Genomic DNA, 17,385 nt, shown 5'->3' with positions numbered 1-17,385 from the left:
GGAATGGGACTTGCTGCTGCGAGGTCTGATTTGGAGGGTCCCATTGAAGGACTCAGATTGCTCTGACGTGGATCAGATTCTCACCTCATGCAGAAATCACTTTGACCAGGGGTGAAGGACTCTGATAGATCCAATCAAGGACCCCTGCCCAACCCTAAGGGTTTCACTTGTAGTCGAATACCTGGAGTCTAGTTGACCTACTGCTGGCTAAAGGCTGACCCTAACGCTTTAATAGGCAGCCAAGGTGAGGCCAAGGAGGGGATGATCTCCCCCTCCAAAGGCTAAAAAGATTGGAGACATAAACTGCTAAGAAATCCACCTCGCCTTGGCACAGGGGCTGGAGGTTCGTAATGAACACTCATCGCAAAGCCAGATTCACCCTTAGTAGCTCTTAGGAACTAAGGGAGGAGGGGTGTCAGCAGGTTGCTGATGGGGAAGATGACTAGCAACAAAATGTAGTAGGACTTTCAGACTTAGAAAAAACTTAGACTCTTGGGGATCTAACTCAGCTATTTGCTATCTTTGCTGACTCTTGCTCATGGTGGCTTGATTCCTTGTGTGGCTCTTCATTTTCGATTGTGAGTTCATTTTCAGTAGGGATTTATCTGTGAGTATCTTGTAGGGCCTGGGTGAGCGGTGCCCTTCCAGGAGGGTTTTGCATTTGTTTCCACCCAGTGCCCCAGGAGCATTACAGCCTGTGACCCCGTTCCCAGACCACAAAGGTAGTACATATTTGTGTTCCAAAACCACTGGGAGAGCAAACAATACATTCTCCAGGGAGCTTTGTGCTCCCCCCACCCTCCCCCCAGAGCCTGGGCTAAAAAAGAAAACTTGCAATCTCCCTTTCCCAGTGGGCAGATTTTCCTGGGCCACCTGTCACTGAGTGTGTGGTCCTGCGAGGGTCTCAGCTCTACACAACCCCTCCTCCCACAGGCCCAGGCCTTGTCTCCTTCCCCACTGAAACCCAAGACGCTTGGTATCCGAGAGCAGCAGAGGCCCTAAAGGCAGCTAATGCCTCAGCTGGTTTCCAAATTTCTCTTCATTTTTGGTCCCTGGGAATTTCCCTTTTATCTTTTTTGCCCCTAATTATTTTTTTTATTGAGATATAATTCACATAACATAAAACTCACCATTTTAAAGTGTACAATTCAGTGAATTTTAGTGTATTCACTATGTTGTGTAACCATCACCACTGTCGAATTCTAGAATATTTCCATCACCCCAAACAGAAACCCCATACATCTTAGCAGTCAGTTCCAATTCCCCCCCTCCCCCCTTCCCCTGGCAAACACCAATCTACTTTCTGTGTCTATAGATTTGGCTATTATGGACATTTCATATAAATGAAATCATACAATATGTGGACTTTTGTTACTTGCTTCTTTCACTTAGCATGATTTCAAGGTTCATCCATTGTTGCAGCATGTATCAGTACCTGATTCCTTTTTATAGCTGAATAATATTCCATTGTGTGGATACACCACATTTTGCTATCCATTCATCAGTTGATGGACCTTTAAGTTGTTTCCACTTTTTGGCAATTATGAATAATGCTGCTGTGAACATTTGTGTCCACGTTTTTGTGTGAACAGATTTCCCTTACACCTTGTGAACCCAGCAGCACATTATTTTTAAGTTTATTATATTTTATCCAGTATTTCTAGGAGTTTTATAATATCCAATTTTTGGGATATTGTTGGGAAAAAGAAGTTGCAGCCCATTCTTCCTCAATGTCATCCTCCCAAAGCTTTCCTTGTTCCCTTAATAGGCCAGCCAGTCCTTCAGCAGTCCATCTGTCCTTGGCTGTTGGTGTGTCGGGGAGACAGTGAGGGTCGGCCATAGCCCAGCCCTCAGGGAGCTCTCTGCTGGTCAGGGAGATAGCTGTGGGCTAGACAACTTCAGACCTTGGTCCTTCCTCCCTCCCCAGGTCCGACGCCTCCTTATACTGTGATGACGTGGACATTCGCTTCAGCAAAACCATGAACTCCTGCAAAGTGCTGCAAATCCGGTACGCCAGCGTGGAGCGGCTGCTGGAGAGGCTGACGGATCTGCGCTTCCTGAGCATTGACTTCCTCAACACCTTCCTGCACTCCTACCGCGTCTTCACCACCGCCGTCGTGGTCCTGGGCAAGCTCATCACCATCTACAGGAAGCCCATCAGCGCCATCCCTGCCAGGTGGGCAGGCCCGCGTGGCTGAGGCTGCCTCCTCCTCCTGGATGGACCCACAGATCTCCCAGGCCTGGGAGGGAAACCAAGCTCAGCATCGGGGTGGCTGAGCTGAGGCGATGTGGGGCATGCCCAGGAACCAGGCCAGCCCTCTGCAGAGGTGGCGGAGGGCTGACCTGCATTATGCCACTGCTCAGTGCCAGCTTTCTCCAGCTCCACCCGTGGGCTCCTGGGGTGGGGTGGAGTTTGGGGGGTACCTGTTGCTCTCTCCTCCCTGCTCTCACCTCTTAGGCCCCTTCTTGAAGCATAGGGCCCCCCCTCTCCAAAGGATGGGGCTTCCCCACCTTCCCTGTTTAAGAAAGAAAAACAGAAGAGGGAGAATAAAGGGAAGGAGGGAGGAGAGAGAGAGAGAGAGAAAGAGAGAATCTTGGCCTTTTCTGCTCAGACCACATCCTTGCTCTGAGAGAAGAGGGAGCCCCTTTTGGCCCACTTGGGGTGATACAACAGATGGGGAGCAGGCCACCGTAGTCTTTTCTTCAAGGCCATCTTTTCCATCTACGTTGTCACAGCTCAGCCCTGTGATGGACCAGCTGGGACTCAGAAAAGCCGAGAGACTTGCCCAGAGCCAGGAGAAGTCTGCGGCTGAGTGGGGACTTGAACCCGGGCCCTGGGCTTGTTGAGCCTCTTGCGGCCACCCCTGTCTGACTCTGGGGGACAGGCGGGGTGGAAGTGGCCCTTACTGTCCCTTCCCTCCTGTCCTCCTTCCTTCCCTGCTCCCACGAGTGTTCAGCTGCCCGCTCTGAGCCCCGCCAAGCCTCGAGGGGCCTGTGCGGTCACTGTGAACCCAGGGTCCCTGCCAGGTAAGATTTCTAAGGGCAGGCACAGCCCACATCACAGGTCAGTGCTAGACTGCCTGAGGCCCGAGGCCAGCCCAAAGAGCAGCCTCAGAACTTCAGAGTTAATAGGACTTAACTGATGGGGAAATCACCAGTCCAGCTTCTGGGCACCCAGAATCTTGGTCAAACAAGAACCTTTACCACCGTCTCACCAAATGGTTACCCAGCCAAGGGCAGTGCCCACGAGGCACTGGGGGAGTGGCGTCAAATCCGGTGAGGCCCTGCCTGCAGCGTGGTTTGAGACACGTGAGGAAGGTATTTCCCCCCGTTAGCAGAGGGGAAGGGGAAGCACAGAGTGATGAAGGAGTTGCCTAAGGCCACCCAGCAGCAGGGCAGGTTCGGTGATGGGACCCAGGCCCCTGAAGGACCTCATGCTCCAGGAGGGACCTGTCAGGAACGGGAGGGGCCAGCAGGTACTTTCCTTTGCTGCCTGGACCTCAGCTGTGGAGGGTCAAGCCTCAGAGCCCCCACTGAGTGTGCCCCACCCTCCAGGCGAGACATGGGGCCAGAGCCTCAGCTCTAGGCTGTCTGGAGCAGAGCTCCTGAATCACGCCAACTCCCCAGGGCCAGCGGGAGGCCTGCCTGGTCCCAAATGCGAACCCAGGACATGAGGAGGGGCTGGAGGCCTGGAGGCTCTAACCATCCCCCCTCCCACCCCACACCTCTGCCGCCAGAGCAGACCAACTGTCCAGAGCACACCTCTGTACCCTCCCCAGGTCCCTCGCTCTGCCCCCACCAGCGCTCACTGCCCACCTGCTCAGGCCTCATCAGGCAGAGTGGGTCCTGCCTCTCTGCTCTGAACTTTTGGAACCTCAGCAGTCAGCTTCCCAGGGCCCTGAGGAAGCAGGAGAAACCACCCCATCCAGGTTGGATCCATGCCAGAAAGCCTATTGAGATCATTCCTGGGGAACCCCCGGGGCTTCTTTCCCAGCAGGAAGAGCCGTCAGTGGAAAGAGGCAGGTTCAGGTCCCAGCTCTCAGCCCTGTTGCCTTGGTTAAGTCCCTTAACCTCTCTGAGCCTCAGTTTCCTGTCTGTGAAATGGGAATAAGAATACCTACCTCCTGGGCAACATGAGGATTAAGAGAGAAGGTCTGTCCCTTGCATACCACAGAGCAGACACATTCCATGCAAGTGAGCTACTGTTTGTGTTATTACATATCTATCGCCTGTTTCCACTCTGGCCCTGAGATGTGTACCCTGTCTGAGGACGGGAGTGGCATGGCCAGGATTGCTGGGAGACCCCACTTTCAGCTTCCTGTCCCCCCAAGTTTACACCTGAGGCTGGTCAAGCACCCTGAGGGGGTGGAAAGGACCCCTGGGGTTAGAGTTGGGAGGCATCAGATGAGTCATTTCCCGTCTCTGAGCCTTGGCTTCTTCACCCACAAACATCCCTCAGGGCCTGTGTGATGGTGAGGTCAGAGCGTGTAGGTGACACCAGGCCAGCGTGTGGGATGGAGAGAGGTTTCGCAGAAGCCTGCAGGTCAGAAGGACCCTTAGCTGACAGAAGGAGACAGAGAGGGGAGCATCAGATCGACTCACTGTGCCACCAGAGCCCGTGTCTCCCGCCCAAACCATCAAGAGCAGGACACTCGTGTTTACGGACACCTGGCTGCAGGTGTCCCTTTGGTCTGGCTCCTCTCAGACCCACCTGCTCAGAGGGTCAGCCCGGGTCTCAGGGGTCATGAGAATGAGGGAGCCATTTCTGCTCCTCTGAGCCCCCCAGAGGCAGGGGGACCCCCAGGCCTGGGCAGGCAGGCCGGCCTACAGTGACCATTTGTTTTCATCCCCTGCCCTGCCTGCAGGTCGCTGGAGCTCTTGTTTGCCAGTGGCCAGAACAACAAGCTTCTGTACGGTGACCCCCCCAAGTCCCCACGTGCCACCCGCAAGTTCTCCTCGCCGCCACCGCTGTCCATCACCAAGACGTCCTCGCCCAGCCGCCGGCGGAAGCTCTCCCTGAACATCCCCATCATCACGGGCGGCAAGGCCCTGGACCTGGCCGCCCTCAGCTGCAACTCCAATGGCTATACCAGCATGTACTCGGCCATGTCGCCCTTCAGCAAGGCCACGCTGGACACCAGCAAGCTCTATGTGTCCAGCAGCTTCGCCAGCAAGATTCCAGATGAGGGTGATAGCACCGCGGAGAAGCCTGAAGAGCCCTTGGCTCTCAGCAAGCAGAGTGAGTGGACGCCTGGGCTGAGCTGCCCCCTTAGCTCATGGGCCCACTGAGGCTGCCCAGCCTAGCCAAGCCCCCACGGGGCAGGAGGAGAAGGCCTGGGCGTCCTGGCCAGATCGTGGCGGCAGGCCAGAGCCTGGGCGTGAGGAGAGGCAGCCGTGTGCGGGAGCACGGGCTGCAGAGTGAGGCGGGCGGAGGCTCCCAGGCCATTGGATGAGTGTGGCTCCTGCCAGGCGTCCTGCTGCCCTGACGGTAGCTTCATCCCGCCTCCCTGTGTTTGTCCATCTCTGCAGTGGATGTGCCGTAGGCCAGGCCCCAGTCAGGGCCCAGGAGAGAAGAGGTCATCAGGCCTACCTCCTGCCTCCTCAGATTCACAGGGTGGCTGAGGAGCAGGAGCAGACACAGAAATGTGGACACCTGATAGGTGATGTGTTAGAGGGACACTTGAGGGGCACAGAGCATGGGGTGGAGACACCGTCGGGAGAGTCAGAGAAGGCTTCCTGGAGGACTCGTTACATCTAGGTTTTTACCAGGAGGAAGGGAGAACATTTTGATGAAGGGAACAGAGCAGGCAACAATGAGGAGCAAGGAAAAGCATACGTGTTCAGGGAACAGCTTGAAGCTCGGCATACCTGGAATATTGGTGTGTGGGCAGTGGCTGGAGACGACACCAGGGCAGACTGGGACCGTCCTACTCTCAGAGCCCTCCTGACCATTCTAGAGGCGTTTGTTTGAATCGTTGGTCTGGTTCTGTCTTAGATCATGTCAGTGCATATCCTGGGTGCCACCAGCATTGTCTTGGTTAGCGCCCATGTGCCTGTGCACGCACGCACACACACACACACACACACACACACACACACACACGACGCTGGGCTGGTTGGAAGCCCTGGGCTTTGAGGAGGAGGCCTTTGAAAAGACTTTGAAGATGGTCAGGATTTCTCTGCTCTGAGCTGAGAAAAGAAAGGCAGGGAGCACCCCCAGCAGAGGGCACAGCTCAGGAGGGGTGAAGCCACAGAAGGCTCTGTCACCAAGTGACATTTACTGTGGCACGTACAGTAAATGTGTGACGTGCACAGCTGAAAGTCAGTAACCAAGGGAACAGCCTACCAGAGAGCCCTAAGTGCCATCCTGCAGGAGCAAGGCCAGGACACTGGAGGGGCCACAGTGAGGGCCCGAATTCTGTGTGACAGAAACCTACAGTGAACCCAGGCCTGTCACGTCATAAAATGTCACACAGGGCAGTCCTGAGGAGTCATCGCATACTGGGGTTCTTGACCAGTGATCCAGGGGCCCCTGAGCCTGTCTAATTTTGTGCCACATTGTGTGTGTGTGTGTGTGCGTGTGTGTGTGTGCACGCGCGTGTATGTGGACTTTCTTTTCTAAAGAGAAGACCTAGAGCTTTCCTTGGATTCTCAAAAAGGTCAAGTCTAACTCGACTCACTTTCTAGTTGGAGAAACTGAGGACCAGAGAGGTTGCCTTTTTTACGAAGATTTCACCACGCCAGAGCTGAACTTTTAATATAGTTCATCAGCTTTCCCCAAAGTGTGCAAGCCATGAGTCTCCCAAGATTAGGGAGACTATAATTTACTGCCCAAACCTGGACACTTTGGATAGTGACCAGGGGCAGGGGACAACAGGTATGAAGCAGGACTTTCCTGGGCAACCATGGCAGATGGTCACCCTGACTAAGCTGCTTCACACACACACACACACACACACACACACACGGACACACACACACAAATCCTGGTACTGAAACTGTGGTCCATGGACCAGCCACATGGGCATCACCTGGGAGCATGTTAGAAATACAGAGTCTCAGGCCCGCCTAGCCCTCTGAATCAGCACCTGCAGTCTAACCAGATCCCCAGTGTGTCCGGTCGGGTGTGAGAAGCCTGGTAGAGCAGAAGCCATCTTGGAGATTCCCAGTGCCCATTAGCCTGTGAAAGGTCTGATCCGGCCGTGGCAAATACAGCTGTTAAACTTTCTTCAACAGGTATATCCCAAACTTATGGTGTTTCGCTTCAATAAATTATAGACCTGAATTTAAAAATCAGTGACTATTTGAGAAAGGTAAAATTATTTCCTTCTTTTCTCCAGGCTCTGAAGTCTCCGTGAGGGAAGAGTCAGATAACGATCAAACCCAGAGTGACGATGGCGACCCCGAGACGTCACCCACCAAATCCCCCACAACGCCCAAATCCCTCAGAAGCAAAAATTCCTCAGGTACAGTTCACTGATGCGAAACTACACACACATTCCCAGAGGCTGAGTGAGATCCAGGCTGGGCGAGGGCAGCAGGCCACGCTGAGTGAAGGGGAGTGGGTGTCACCCTCTGTTTTATGAGGGGGTCCTAAGTGCAGGAACATTCTGATGCTTCATCACCCCCGGGGGCAACTGTGGGGGCTGAGACACCGGCTGGGGAGATCCTGCTCTTCAACTCAGCAGAGTCGCTCCCCTGGCTCCAGACAGGGCTGCATAACCCCCCCCAGCGCAGGTGGGCAGGAAGGCCCAGCGTCTAGGCTGTTCTTGGAAGATCCAGATTCAGAAGGGGTTTCCTGAGCTCCTGCCACACGGCAGGCCCTGTCCCGTTCCCTTGAATCATCTGAGGCCTTGTCGAGTGGCCAGGTTATTCCTGTTTTTCAAATAAGGGAAGGGACTCTGAGAGATTGTAACGATGCCCACCCAAGTCTCAGACTCGTGATCCTGAAGGGTCCTCGAGGAGCCCCCTGGGTCTCAGGTTCCCATCAAGCATCTCCCCACACACGGGAGACACACTCTGAGACACCCAACGGGGAGGCAAGAGCTCAGGGGGCCCCACCTCCCAGGGCGCTGCCTTCCCCAGCCCCTGCCCCCACCTGCAAGGTGTGGCCTAAATCCCGGGCCCCCCAGCTCTCCAGGCCTTCCGAAGAGACCCAGCCAGTAACAGGGTCCCCTAGCTGAAGAGAGAAACTGCCTGACACCCCGCAGGCACGCCACAGCTTCTCAGATACACGGAAGCAGTTCTCACGAGAGCCAAATTTCAGAAATAAGCTTTGAGATTTTAAAATAAGTCATTCCCTCTTCACAGCACAAGTACTGTTACTTTGTCCTAATTGAGTATGGATTGGTCTCCAGAGGCTTATAAAATGAAGCTAAAGGTTTCCAGAGTCAGATTCTACTACTACTGAACAATTCTTATTATTAATAGCATTGCTATTCCATGGCATACATACAGCTTTTCACAAAATACTAAGTACTCTCATCTATGTTATCTCCTTTAATCTTTATATCCACCTTTTGAAGTAGGTATTCATATCCCTATTATCCAGAGATTACTGAGACTCGGAGAGGTTAAGTAACTTACCCAAAGCCACACAGCTAGTGAGTGACGGGGGTGGGGATGGTGGTACAGACTCGAGTGCAGTGCTCTCTCAGTCCCACTGTGCCAGTGAGCCCGTCAGTATGAATTATCAATGTCAGAGATCAGACAGATTATGCGTTCATTCCAAACAGATGAAAGGGTAGGTAAAGTCGTGATGCTGTCCTCAAGCAGGCTGTGCCCAGCTGGGCCTAAGAGGAAAAGGGGTTTGGAACAGCAGAGAGATGGAAGGGGTGGAGATGGAGATTTCCTTCAGAAGCAGGGGGTGGCGGGACCTTCTGCATCTCCCAGGAGAAGGCGGAGGGAGGCAACCTTCCCCTCCCCTGAGACAGCCCTGGGGGTGGCATGGCAGGGGCTTGCCCCTTCCCGGGGACTTTACAGGAGGACAGACCCCCCCACCGCCCCCTGACAAGCCCTGGGGGCAGTGAAGACAGCCTGCCCGTCTGGAGGCTGTCCTGGCCTGGGGAGCCCTGGTTGGCTAACAGCCGAGGGCTGGTTCCGTCCTGTCCACAGAGTTCCCGCTCTTTTCCTACAATAATGGGGTCGTCATGACGTCCTGTCGTGAGCTGGACAATAACCGCAGCGCCCTGTCAGCAGCCTCCGCCTTTGCCATAGCAACCGCAGGCGCCAACGAGGGTGCCCCCAACAAGGAGAAGTACCGGAGAATGTCCTTAGCCAGCGCAGGTGCGTGGGGGTCTGCGTTTACCGCCGTCCCTGGGGTCGGCCCGGCTGCGAGATAGCCGTGACCCAGGATCCTGCCCCCCTTGGGGGATTTGGCGCTTGCTGCTCCCTGCCTTGGCCAAAGCTGACCCTCCTGCCAGGAGCCCTTCCTCCCACCACCCCTCTCTGCTACTGGGAAAACTACTCCTAGTGAAGCCCCCCACCAATGGGAGCCTCAGTCACCTCCCCCACCTCCCACTCCCATGGTGTTGGTCCTGCCGCAGAGGCTGGATAGGGGCCCCAGCGAGCTCTCACCTCTGTGGAGGGCCAGTGCGGCCCTGTCTGGAGACGCTGCCAGAATCTTCCAGCAACCCCTGAAAGACGCAGAGGTCCCGTAGAGGTGGGTGTGTATGGACTGTGTCCACTGAGAAGTCGTGGCATCCAGTCTTACTCGTCAGAACCTGGCTGGCTGTCACATATTTCACTGTCCCCTGCCCATAGGCCTCCTGCCCCACAGCCATGAGAGCAGCCCCAGCTCACTCAGATCTAGGTTTGGATCCAGACTAGAGCCAGGCTCTGCTTCTTGTCCTCATGTACTCTCTCTCCCCTCTGCCACGTGTGCCACCAGGGTTTCCCCCCGACCAGAGGAACGGAGACAAGGAGTTTGTGATCCGCAGGGCGGCTACCAACCGCGTCCTGAACGTGCTCCGCCACTGGGTCTCCAAACACTCTCAGGTGGGTGGGGCCCCGGGTGGGCTGCTAGGGACCCGTGGGCCTGACCCCGGAACCAGCCACCCTAGAAAGGGGCTGCTGGCAGAGTGAGCGGGAGGAGTGTCAGAGAAGCAAAGGGAGGGTGGGAGGGAGCCCAGGTGTGTCACCTCGATATTCTCAGAAGGGCCTGCTCAAATCGCCTAGGAGGGGATCCAGGACATTCAGGGGACCGGGGCCTCTGTCTCCCCACCTCTGTCTGCAGCATGGGGGATAGGGTAGGTTTGTACCTCGCAGGGTCCTGGCCTAGGAGTGCAGTCAGCCAAGGGATGGTGCTTGGTCTTGCCCAGTGCCTTTTACCTAAGGGTGTCCAGGCTCCACTGGTGCCTGCCACGCAGCCAGTGACAAGAAGGAGGCAGGGCAGCCTGCCATGGCCGGAATAGAAACTGCAGCTTCCTCCTCTGTCCGGGGCCGGGACCACTGCAGGGCAGCTTGAACACAGTAGCCAGAGCCACCGTCACATCTTCCCCACAGGACTTCGAGACCAACGACGAGCTCAAATGCAAGGTCATCAGCTTCCTGGAGGAGGTCATGCACGACCCGGAGCTCCTGACCCAGGAACGGAAGGCTGCAGCCAACATCATCAGGTACACAGCCCCCGCCCCCGGCTGAGGACTCCCATGTGGCTGGCCAGAGGCAGGGAGGTGATGAGCGCCCTTCCCAGACAGGAGGACAGCCTCAGGCAGGTGTGCCGGGGAGGAGCCGGAGCCCTGAGCTGCCTGGGGCAGTGCACCCTCTTCTGCAGCCAGGCTCTGGAGCGGGTAGTCCATTTGTCCTTCCTCGCCCTCCCTGCCCCTCATCAGAGCTTGACCTCCATGAGGCAAGAACCATGCCTTCTTCTCCAGCCATGTCCACAGCTGCTGACACCTGTCTAGTCCATGCTGTCCTATATGGGAGCCGCTAGCGACATATGCTGTTAAATCTTGATTAATTAAAGTTAAATAAAATTTAAAATTCAGTTCCTCAGTCACACAAGCCACATGTCCCTCGTGGCATTGCACAGCGCAGATAAAGAGCGTTCCCATCAGCATAGAGTTCTCTTGGACAGCGCTGGCCACCCTTGCTTGTAGGTGCTCAGGGAATGTCTGTGGAATTGAACTGAGTTAAGTTGTTTGTCCCCAAACCAGGCTGCCTCTTGTGGTGGAGGTCAGGGGTCAGGCAGTCCCATGTCTGAGCTGGCTCAGCCAGTGACTCGCTATATGACCTTGAGCAAGCGCCTTCTCTGAGCCTCATTTTTCTCCTCTATAAAACGGGTGAACAATACCCACTTCAGGGGCTGCAGTGAGGCTGGGGTGAGATCATGCTGCTGCTCTGGCAGGTCATGCCATGGGCGTCGAGCGCACTACCACTGTCCACCCACTGCTCTCAGCCGCTGACTCGCTCTGCCCCTCGAGCCCTACAGTCGCTGTCTGTGATCCAGACTTCAGCCACTTCTGCCTACGACCCAAGGCTCCAGCCTTCCTCCTGCCAGACCATCCACCTTGCTTCCCCAAGGCTTCATTGTTCCCCAGGCTCAGAGCCCTAGAATCTCTTTCAGGACTCCCTCATCTTTGGTACCCGCCCGCTACACACACCCCCTACACACACACACACACACACACACACACACACACACACACACGCACACACAGTCAGCCCCAGGTCCTCGAGCCCCTGAGCCTCGTGGTCAGAGCCCCCTTGGTGAGGGAGCTTGTTCTGGATGCTGCCTGAGTTGCCGTGGGAAGAGCAGGCTGTGGAGTCGGCAGCCCTGGTTTGAATGGTAGACCCCCCGCACTCCTGCTGTGGGACGTCCGCTGAGTGACTGTTTCCTCAGCTGTAAAATACACGGGAAGCAAGCCTCCTTCCTCGCTTCCTCTCAACACAGTCCCACCTCTGGGCCTTTGGCCACCATGCTGCTGCCTCCCACCCTGTGCAGTCCCTCGCGTCTGGAAGGCTCCTCAGCGCTTCCTGCGGCTCTGGTCCTCCAGGCCTGGAGCCCCTTCCCTCGTTCACCTTTTCTCTCCACGTGCACGCAGCACCAGCCTCCTGCCCAGCCTGGTGCTGGGTGCCAGAGCTACGGGGATGAATCAGACATCACTCTGCCCGCAAGGGCTCCCAGCCCGGGTCTAGCGGGGACATGTGCGTACACAGCCCTTCCAACATGGAGAGCCGGGGCTGGGACTGCAGGAGGCCCAGGAGCTGAGGGAGCCCCAGGAGGGGACTTCACCAGCAAGAGGGTCAGGGTGCTGAATCCTGAGGAGACACCATCGAGAAGAAGTCAGTGAGGAAGAAAGGGAGACGGGGCTCCTGACAAAGGGAATGCAGAGCAGAGACAGAGGGCGGGAGCCTGCCGAGAGCAGGGGGCTTGCAGAGCGTTCAGGCAGGTGGGGCTGGGGAGGCTGCCTCAGGGGTGAGGAGGGGCACAGACTGCGCAGAGCTCATCAAGCCTTCTCGTCCCCTAGGACTCTGACTCAGGAGGACCCGGGTGACAACCAGATCACGCTGGAGGAAATCACGCAGATGGTGAGCCAGGCCTGCCTCTTGCTCCCCTGCCAAACCTGTCTTCCCTGGTCTTCGCCCGCCTCCCTGGCTCCCAGGATCCCTGCTTTTATGACCCTCTAACCAAGCACAGTCACCCCCTAGCGCTGCCATAACAAAGTCCCACAGACTGGTGATTCAAAACCACAGGAGTTTATTCTTTCTTAGTTCTGGAGGCCAGAAGTCTGAAGTTAAGGTGTTGGTGGGGCCATGCTCCCTCCAAAGGCTCTAGAGGAGGATCCTTCCAGGCCTCTTCTGGCTTCCAGTAGCCCCGTGTTCCTTGGCTTGTGGCAGCCAATCTCCAATCTCTGCCTCCATTGTCACGTGGCCATCTTCTCCCTGTGTGTCTCTGCGTCATGTTCCCTCTGTGTACGTCTGTCCCTCTGTCCAAACTTCCCCTACTTATAGGGGACACCAGTCATATTGGACGAGGGCCCACCCTAATGACCTCATCTTAACCTGAGTACATCTACAACGACCCTGTTTCCAAATAAGGTCACATTCACAGGTACCAGGTTTAGGACTTCAACGTATCTTTTTCTGGGGGTTGGGGAAAATTCAACCCAAAAACGCCTCCCTTTCTTCATCCTCTGCCTCCCATCACTCCCTGAGTCGTCTGCTCCTTCTCTGCTCACGTGGTCCCTGGAAGGGGAGGGTAAGAAGTCAGGACTGTGGTTGGTGGGTGCCTGTGTCCCGGCGCTGTGCTAGGCCTTTGAAGACTCAAGGTGCTCTTATCCCAGTGCTACAAGTGTATATCCTTACCCCATCTTCCAGATGAGGCAACCGAGGCATGGGGAGGTGAAGCAACTCACCCAAGGTCGTGGTGGGTGTCAGAGCTGGTGTTCACATCAGAACTCATCCTGCACACGGCACAGCCTCGTGCCAAGGAGTCGGGATGCAGCTTGCCACCTGCCCAGAAGTGAGGGACCCCAGGGGAGCGCTGTGCTTACAGCAAAGAAATATGAGCTAATGGTGGTATTCCACGTGGTGGAAGGGAATGATGGTCTCATGTGCTTCCAGGGCTTGGGCCCACTTTTTTTTCCAGGTCAGCGATATGCATCCCAGAATGCCACCACGAGCCACCCCAGAGCCCTGGGCCCCTGCCATCATGGCAGCCAAGGAAGCTCAAGGCAGACTGACTTTGGCCTTCCTGTAGGTAGAGATTGCACAGCCCCAAGCTGGCTCACTCCCCATACTGGCTGAGGGACCTCCAGTCTGTTCTAAGTAGCCAGTGTGAGGACTTAGGACTCTGGGTTCTGGGCCCACTGCTCCCCTCCTGTCTCCTCTCCTGACTCCTCAGCTGGCTCTCCCAGCCGTGGCGATGGGTGAGACCACCCATGGAGCAACTAGCGCCCTGCCTCCATTGTGCCCCCTGAGAGCAGTACTGCAGGGCTGGTGCCCCCGGAACCCACACGTGCCCTCGGGTGGGGATGTTGATTGTGCCTAGACACTGCTACTTCCAGACTGATCCTTTGGGCCAGAACAGTGGGTAAACCCTGAGAGAGAAGGGCTCCCCCCTGCAGGGGAGCGGCCAGCACTCTGCTCCTGTTTCCCAGCAGGGGCCGGCTGGAATGTTCAGCCCTCAAGAGCATGAGGGCCCCTTGTTCCTTCGTGAACAGCCTGAGGCTCTTCCAGAACAAAGTGCCGCTGAGCTGCCCCTGACCTGACACGTTCCCAGAGCCCAGAGAGCCTGCGTGGGCCACGTCCAGTTTGGAGGAGGCCCCAGTGGCCTCACCAGAGAGGCTTCTTGCTGTGGGGCTTTCGCAAGCCCTGGGAAAGGTGGAGGAAGTTGGCGGTTCCGGCCTCTGCCTCCAAGGTCACCCTCCCTCCTAGGCCACACCAAAAGGGAGCAGAGTGGGCTGCCTGCTCCTCCTTGCCCAGCACACCTTCTCCTGGCCAGGCCTCTTGGCCACTCAGTGCCCTGGGCCACTGGGCCATCCATCCCTCACCCCCAGCGCCACAGGCCTCTCCCCAGGCCAGGCCAGAAACTGGCCCTCGCCCCTAACAGTTCGGCCATCCTGGGCCTTCAGGAGTGGGCTGAGCTGCCCGCCTGCCTGCATCTACTTCAGAAGCTGGGGGCTCCCTCCCCATGAGGGTCCTCACCCTGTAACACAGCATCTCAGGTGGCACCTGCTGCTCTCGTCCCCATGTCCCCGCTGCCTTTTTAAGAACTCATCATCCCCCACACCCACGCTCCTGCATCTGGACTTCTGCACAGAGCATTCCTGGCCCCGGGGTGACTCTGCCACACACACACACACACGCACACACACACACGCGGGGGCTGGAGCAGGAGCTCCTTCCTCTGCTGTCCTACACTCTGTCCCTGCTCAGGTCCTGTGACTGGAGCTCCTGATGCCAGGGACCGTGTTTTCTGGTCTGCCTGTCTCCAGTGTCAAGCGAGGCCCCGGCAGTGCAGACTTAGTGACTGTTTGCTGAGGAAGTGGAAAGGAGGGAGGAGGCAGACGTAGTCTAGGAGGGATGGCTTGTTCCCTTGATATGGGGTGGACCCCACTTCGCTTGGGATCAGTGCAGCTTTCGGGCACTCAGCCCAGCCCATTGGGACCGCTGGGCAGGGTAGCTGGCCCCCCTCCTCCCTTGTGGCCCAGCTGGCCACTCAGTGAGGGGCAGAGGATTCTTGTTCCTGACTCATCCCTCTGTGGATTCAAGCTCCTCCCAAGACCAGCACAGTTGTCCCCTTCCCGAGTTTTCTCCAGCTCCCTCCAGCCCCTCCTGGATCCAAGAGACTCTCCGTGATCTCTGTACCCAAGAACCCCAGCCTCCCTGTGTCCACCTCTTATCTAATCTCTGCCACAGGGACCTTGGTCCCCTGGCTAGTGTTTCCTGAGGATTTCTCCTGGTCAACGGGCTCAGGTGGTGGACACCTTTAAAGGTGGTGTCCGTGGGTGGCCCTGGGGGCCAACGACATGGTAACCCTGAGACTAAGGTCAGACAGCTGTCTTCTGGGCACAGAACAGGAACACTGTCCCAGGAGGTAATCACACCTGTGAGTCCATATCTGCTAATGAAATCTAAAAGGAAACTTTATGGAGCCAGTTGTGGACCCAGACAGAACCTGAGGGAGTGACAGATCACCGTAGCTGGAGCCAGGCCGCCTGGGCTCCCATCCCAGGTCTCAGTCGCCCGTTTCCGGCTGAGTGACTTGCGCTGGTCATTGACCTCTGGAAGCCTCTGTTGCCTCATGCATGCACTGGGGAGAACAGTAGCTCCCTTGCAGCGTAAGAGATGACCAAACATGGTGATCCTCGTGAAGTGCAGAGCACAGGCCTCGCACACACACAGAGCACGACAAACGGCGGCTCCCAGCTCCCCTCATCCCGTTTCCTCAGCTCCCCTCGTCCAGCTGGGCCAGGTCATCTGAGTCACGCCCCATCCCCACCCACCAGAATTGAGACAGATTCCCTCAAAGAAGTGGCCAAAAGCCAGGAGGTGTCCCTCGGGGGCCTAACGCAGGACCTTGCTCCCCTCAGGCTGAAGGCGTGAAGGCCGAGCCCTTTGAAAACCACTCAGCCCTGGAGATCGCGGAGCAGCTGACCCTGCTGGACCACCTCGTCTTCAAGAAGATTCCTTATGAGTGAGTGGGTGAGGGGGCCAGACCCCTCCTCCCTCCTCTTCCTCAGGGCGTCTTTGTCAGCACCCCTGAAGCATGCGCAGTAGACTTCCAGAGCTGCGTGGACTCTCCGCAGCTTGAAACAAAAGTGCATGTGTCGGCAGGGATGAGGGAGGATCCCCGTTCCCTTTCTCTCCTTATCTGTCAGCTGCACACACGCACACACACTTTTCCAGAAGCATCTCTAACTTGGCACTCCTGTTCTGGAGGTCTAGAAAAGGAGTGTGTGTTCATGTGTGTGCACACATGTACATGTGAGCAAATGTGCACACGTGCATGGGTGTGTGTGTGTGTTTGCACATCCCCCGGGAGCAGACTTTGGGGACAGCTCTGGATTTTGAAGAAGCCTCAAGGCCTGGTATTACCTGCTCTGGCCCATAGTCAGTCACCCCCAAGTGTTCATTGTAATTATACTACTTAAATAATTTTGTACCACCCTTTCTTCCTTTAACAGTATACCAAAATGTTATTTGTCAACATCATTTTTAATAAATGCACAATATTCCCTAACAGTGCGTTAAGCCATGGGGTTATTTTCAGTTTTCACTTTTATATTTAAAGCCGAGGTAAATCTTGTAACTAAATATTTCTGTGAACTTTTTATAACTGTCCTAGAGTAGTTTCCTGAAATTAGAATCACCAGATCTGAGGCTATGAATCCTTGCAGGACTTTTGATCTGTGCCTTCCAGAAAGGTAGCCCCCCCTGGCAGTCCCAAAGGCCTTCGCCAGCATGGCACTACCTCGCCTAGATGGGGAGTGTTGGCAGTTTGGAAACCTGCCACGTCTCCTGGATGTAGAAACAGCAGTTATTCTTGATATGCCCCCTCTAGGAAGAGAAACAGAATGTTTTCAAACACAGTTTGCCTCCCCTTGGCCCCTCCTGCCCACAGAACTCTGCCCAGGTCCCTCACGGTCACTGTCAAATGAGGAGCTTCTCCTGGGAGGCTTGGACGGTCCTTGGCTTTCCATGAGGTCACCATCTCCAGAACACGCTGCTGGCTTTGCTTGCAGGCTCATTTATCCTTTACCTGGCCCTTTTTTGAGGCTTCTGTCCTCCCTATTCCACAGACCAGCTTCTTCAAAGTGACTCTAAAATGTGAGTTCCTCTGTGAGAAACAAGCTGCAAAACAAGACCTGATGTGTCCACCACCCTTCACAGTTTATCGTGTGCCTTCCCATCCCGTATCTCCTTTCAGCCTCACAATAA

The 17,385-nt window shown here is 55.9% G+C and overlaps 1 protein-coding gene across 5 annotated transcripts in view; it reads left to right on the top strand.

The window, feature by feature from the left end:
- The window catches only part of RASGRF1 (Ras protein specific guanine nucleotide releasing factor 1), a 110,615-nt gene that overhangs the window by 73,183 nt on the left and 20,047 nt on the right, over positions 1 to 17,385 (top strand). For all 5 annotated transcript variants that reach the window (XM_058542206.1, XM_058542202.1, XM_058542205.1 and 2 more), the window contains 8 exons: positions 1,928 to 2,176; positions 4,866 to 5,239; positions 7,341 to 7,466; positions 9,115 to 9,285; positions 9,890 to 9,996; positions 10,504 to 10,616; positions 12,471 to 12,531; positions 16,038 to 16,141. In XM_058542206.1, the coding sequence (XP_058398189.1) occupies positions 1,928 to 2,176; positions 4,866 to 5,239; positions 7,341 to 7,466; positions 9,115 to 9,285; positions 9,890 to 9,996; positions 10,504 to 10,616; positions 12,471 to 12,531; positions 16,038 to 16,141 (1,305 nt within the window). The remainder of the gene's footprint in view (positions 1 to 1,927; positions 2,177 to 4,865; positions 5,240 to 7,340; positions 7,467 to 9,114; positions 9,286 to 9,889; positions 9,997 to 10,503; positions 10,617 to 12,470; positions 12,532 to 16,037; positions 16,142 to 17,385) is intronic.

This window comes from Diceros bicornis, chromosome 5 (assembly GCF_020826845.1).
Source record: "Diceros bicornis minor isolate mBicDic1 chromosome 5, mDicBic1.mat.cur, whole genome shotgun sequence".
Lineage (NCBI taxonomy): Eukaryota > Metazoa > Chordata > Mammalia > Perissodactyla > Rhinocerotidae > Diceros > Diceros bicornis.
This window is presented reverse-complemented; position numbering and strand designations above follow the sequence as displayed.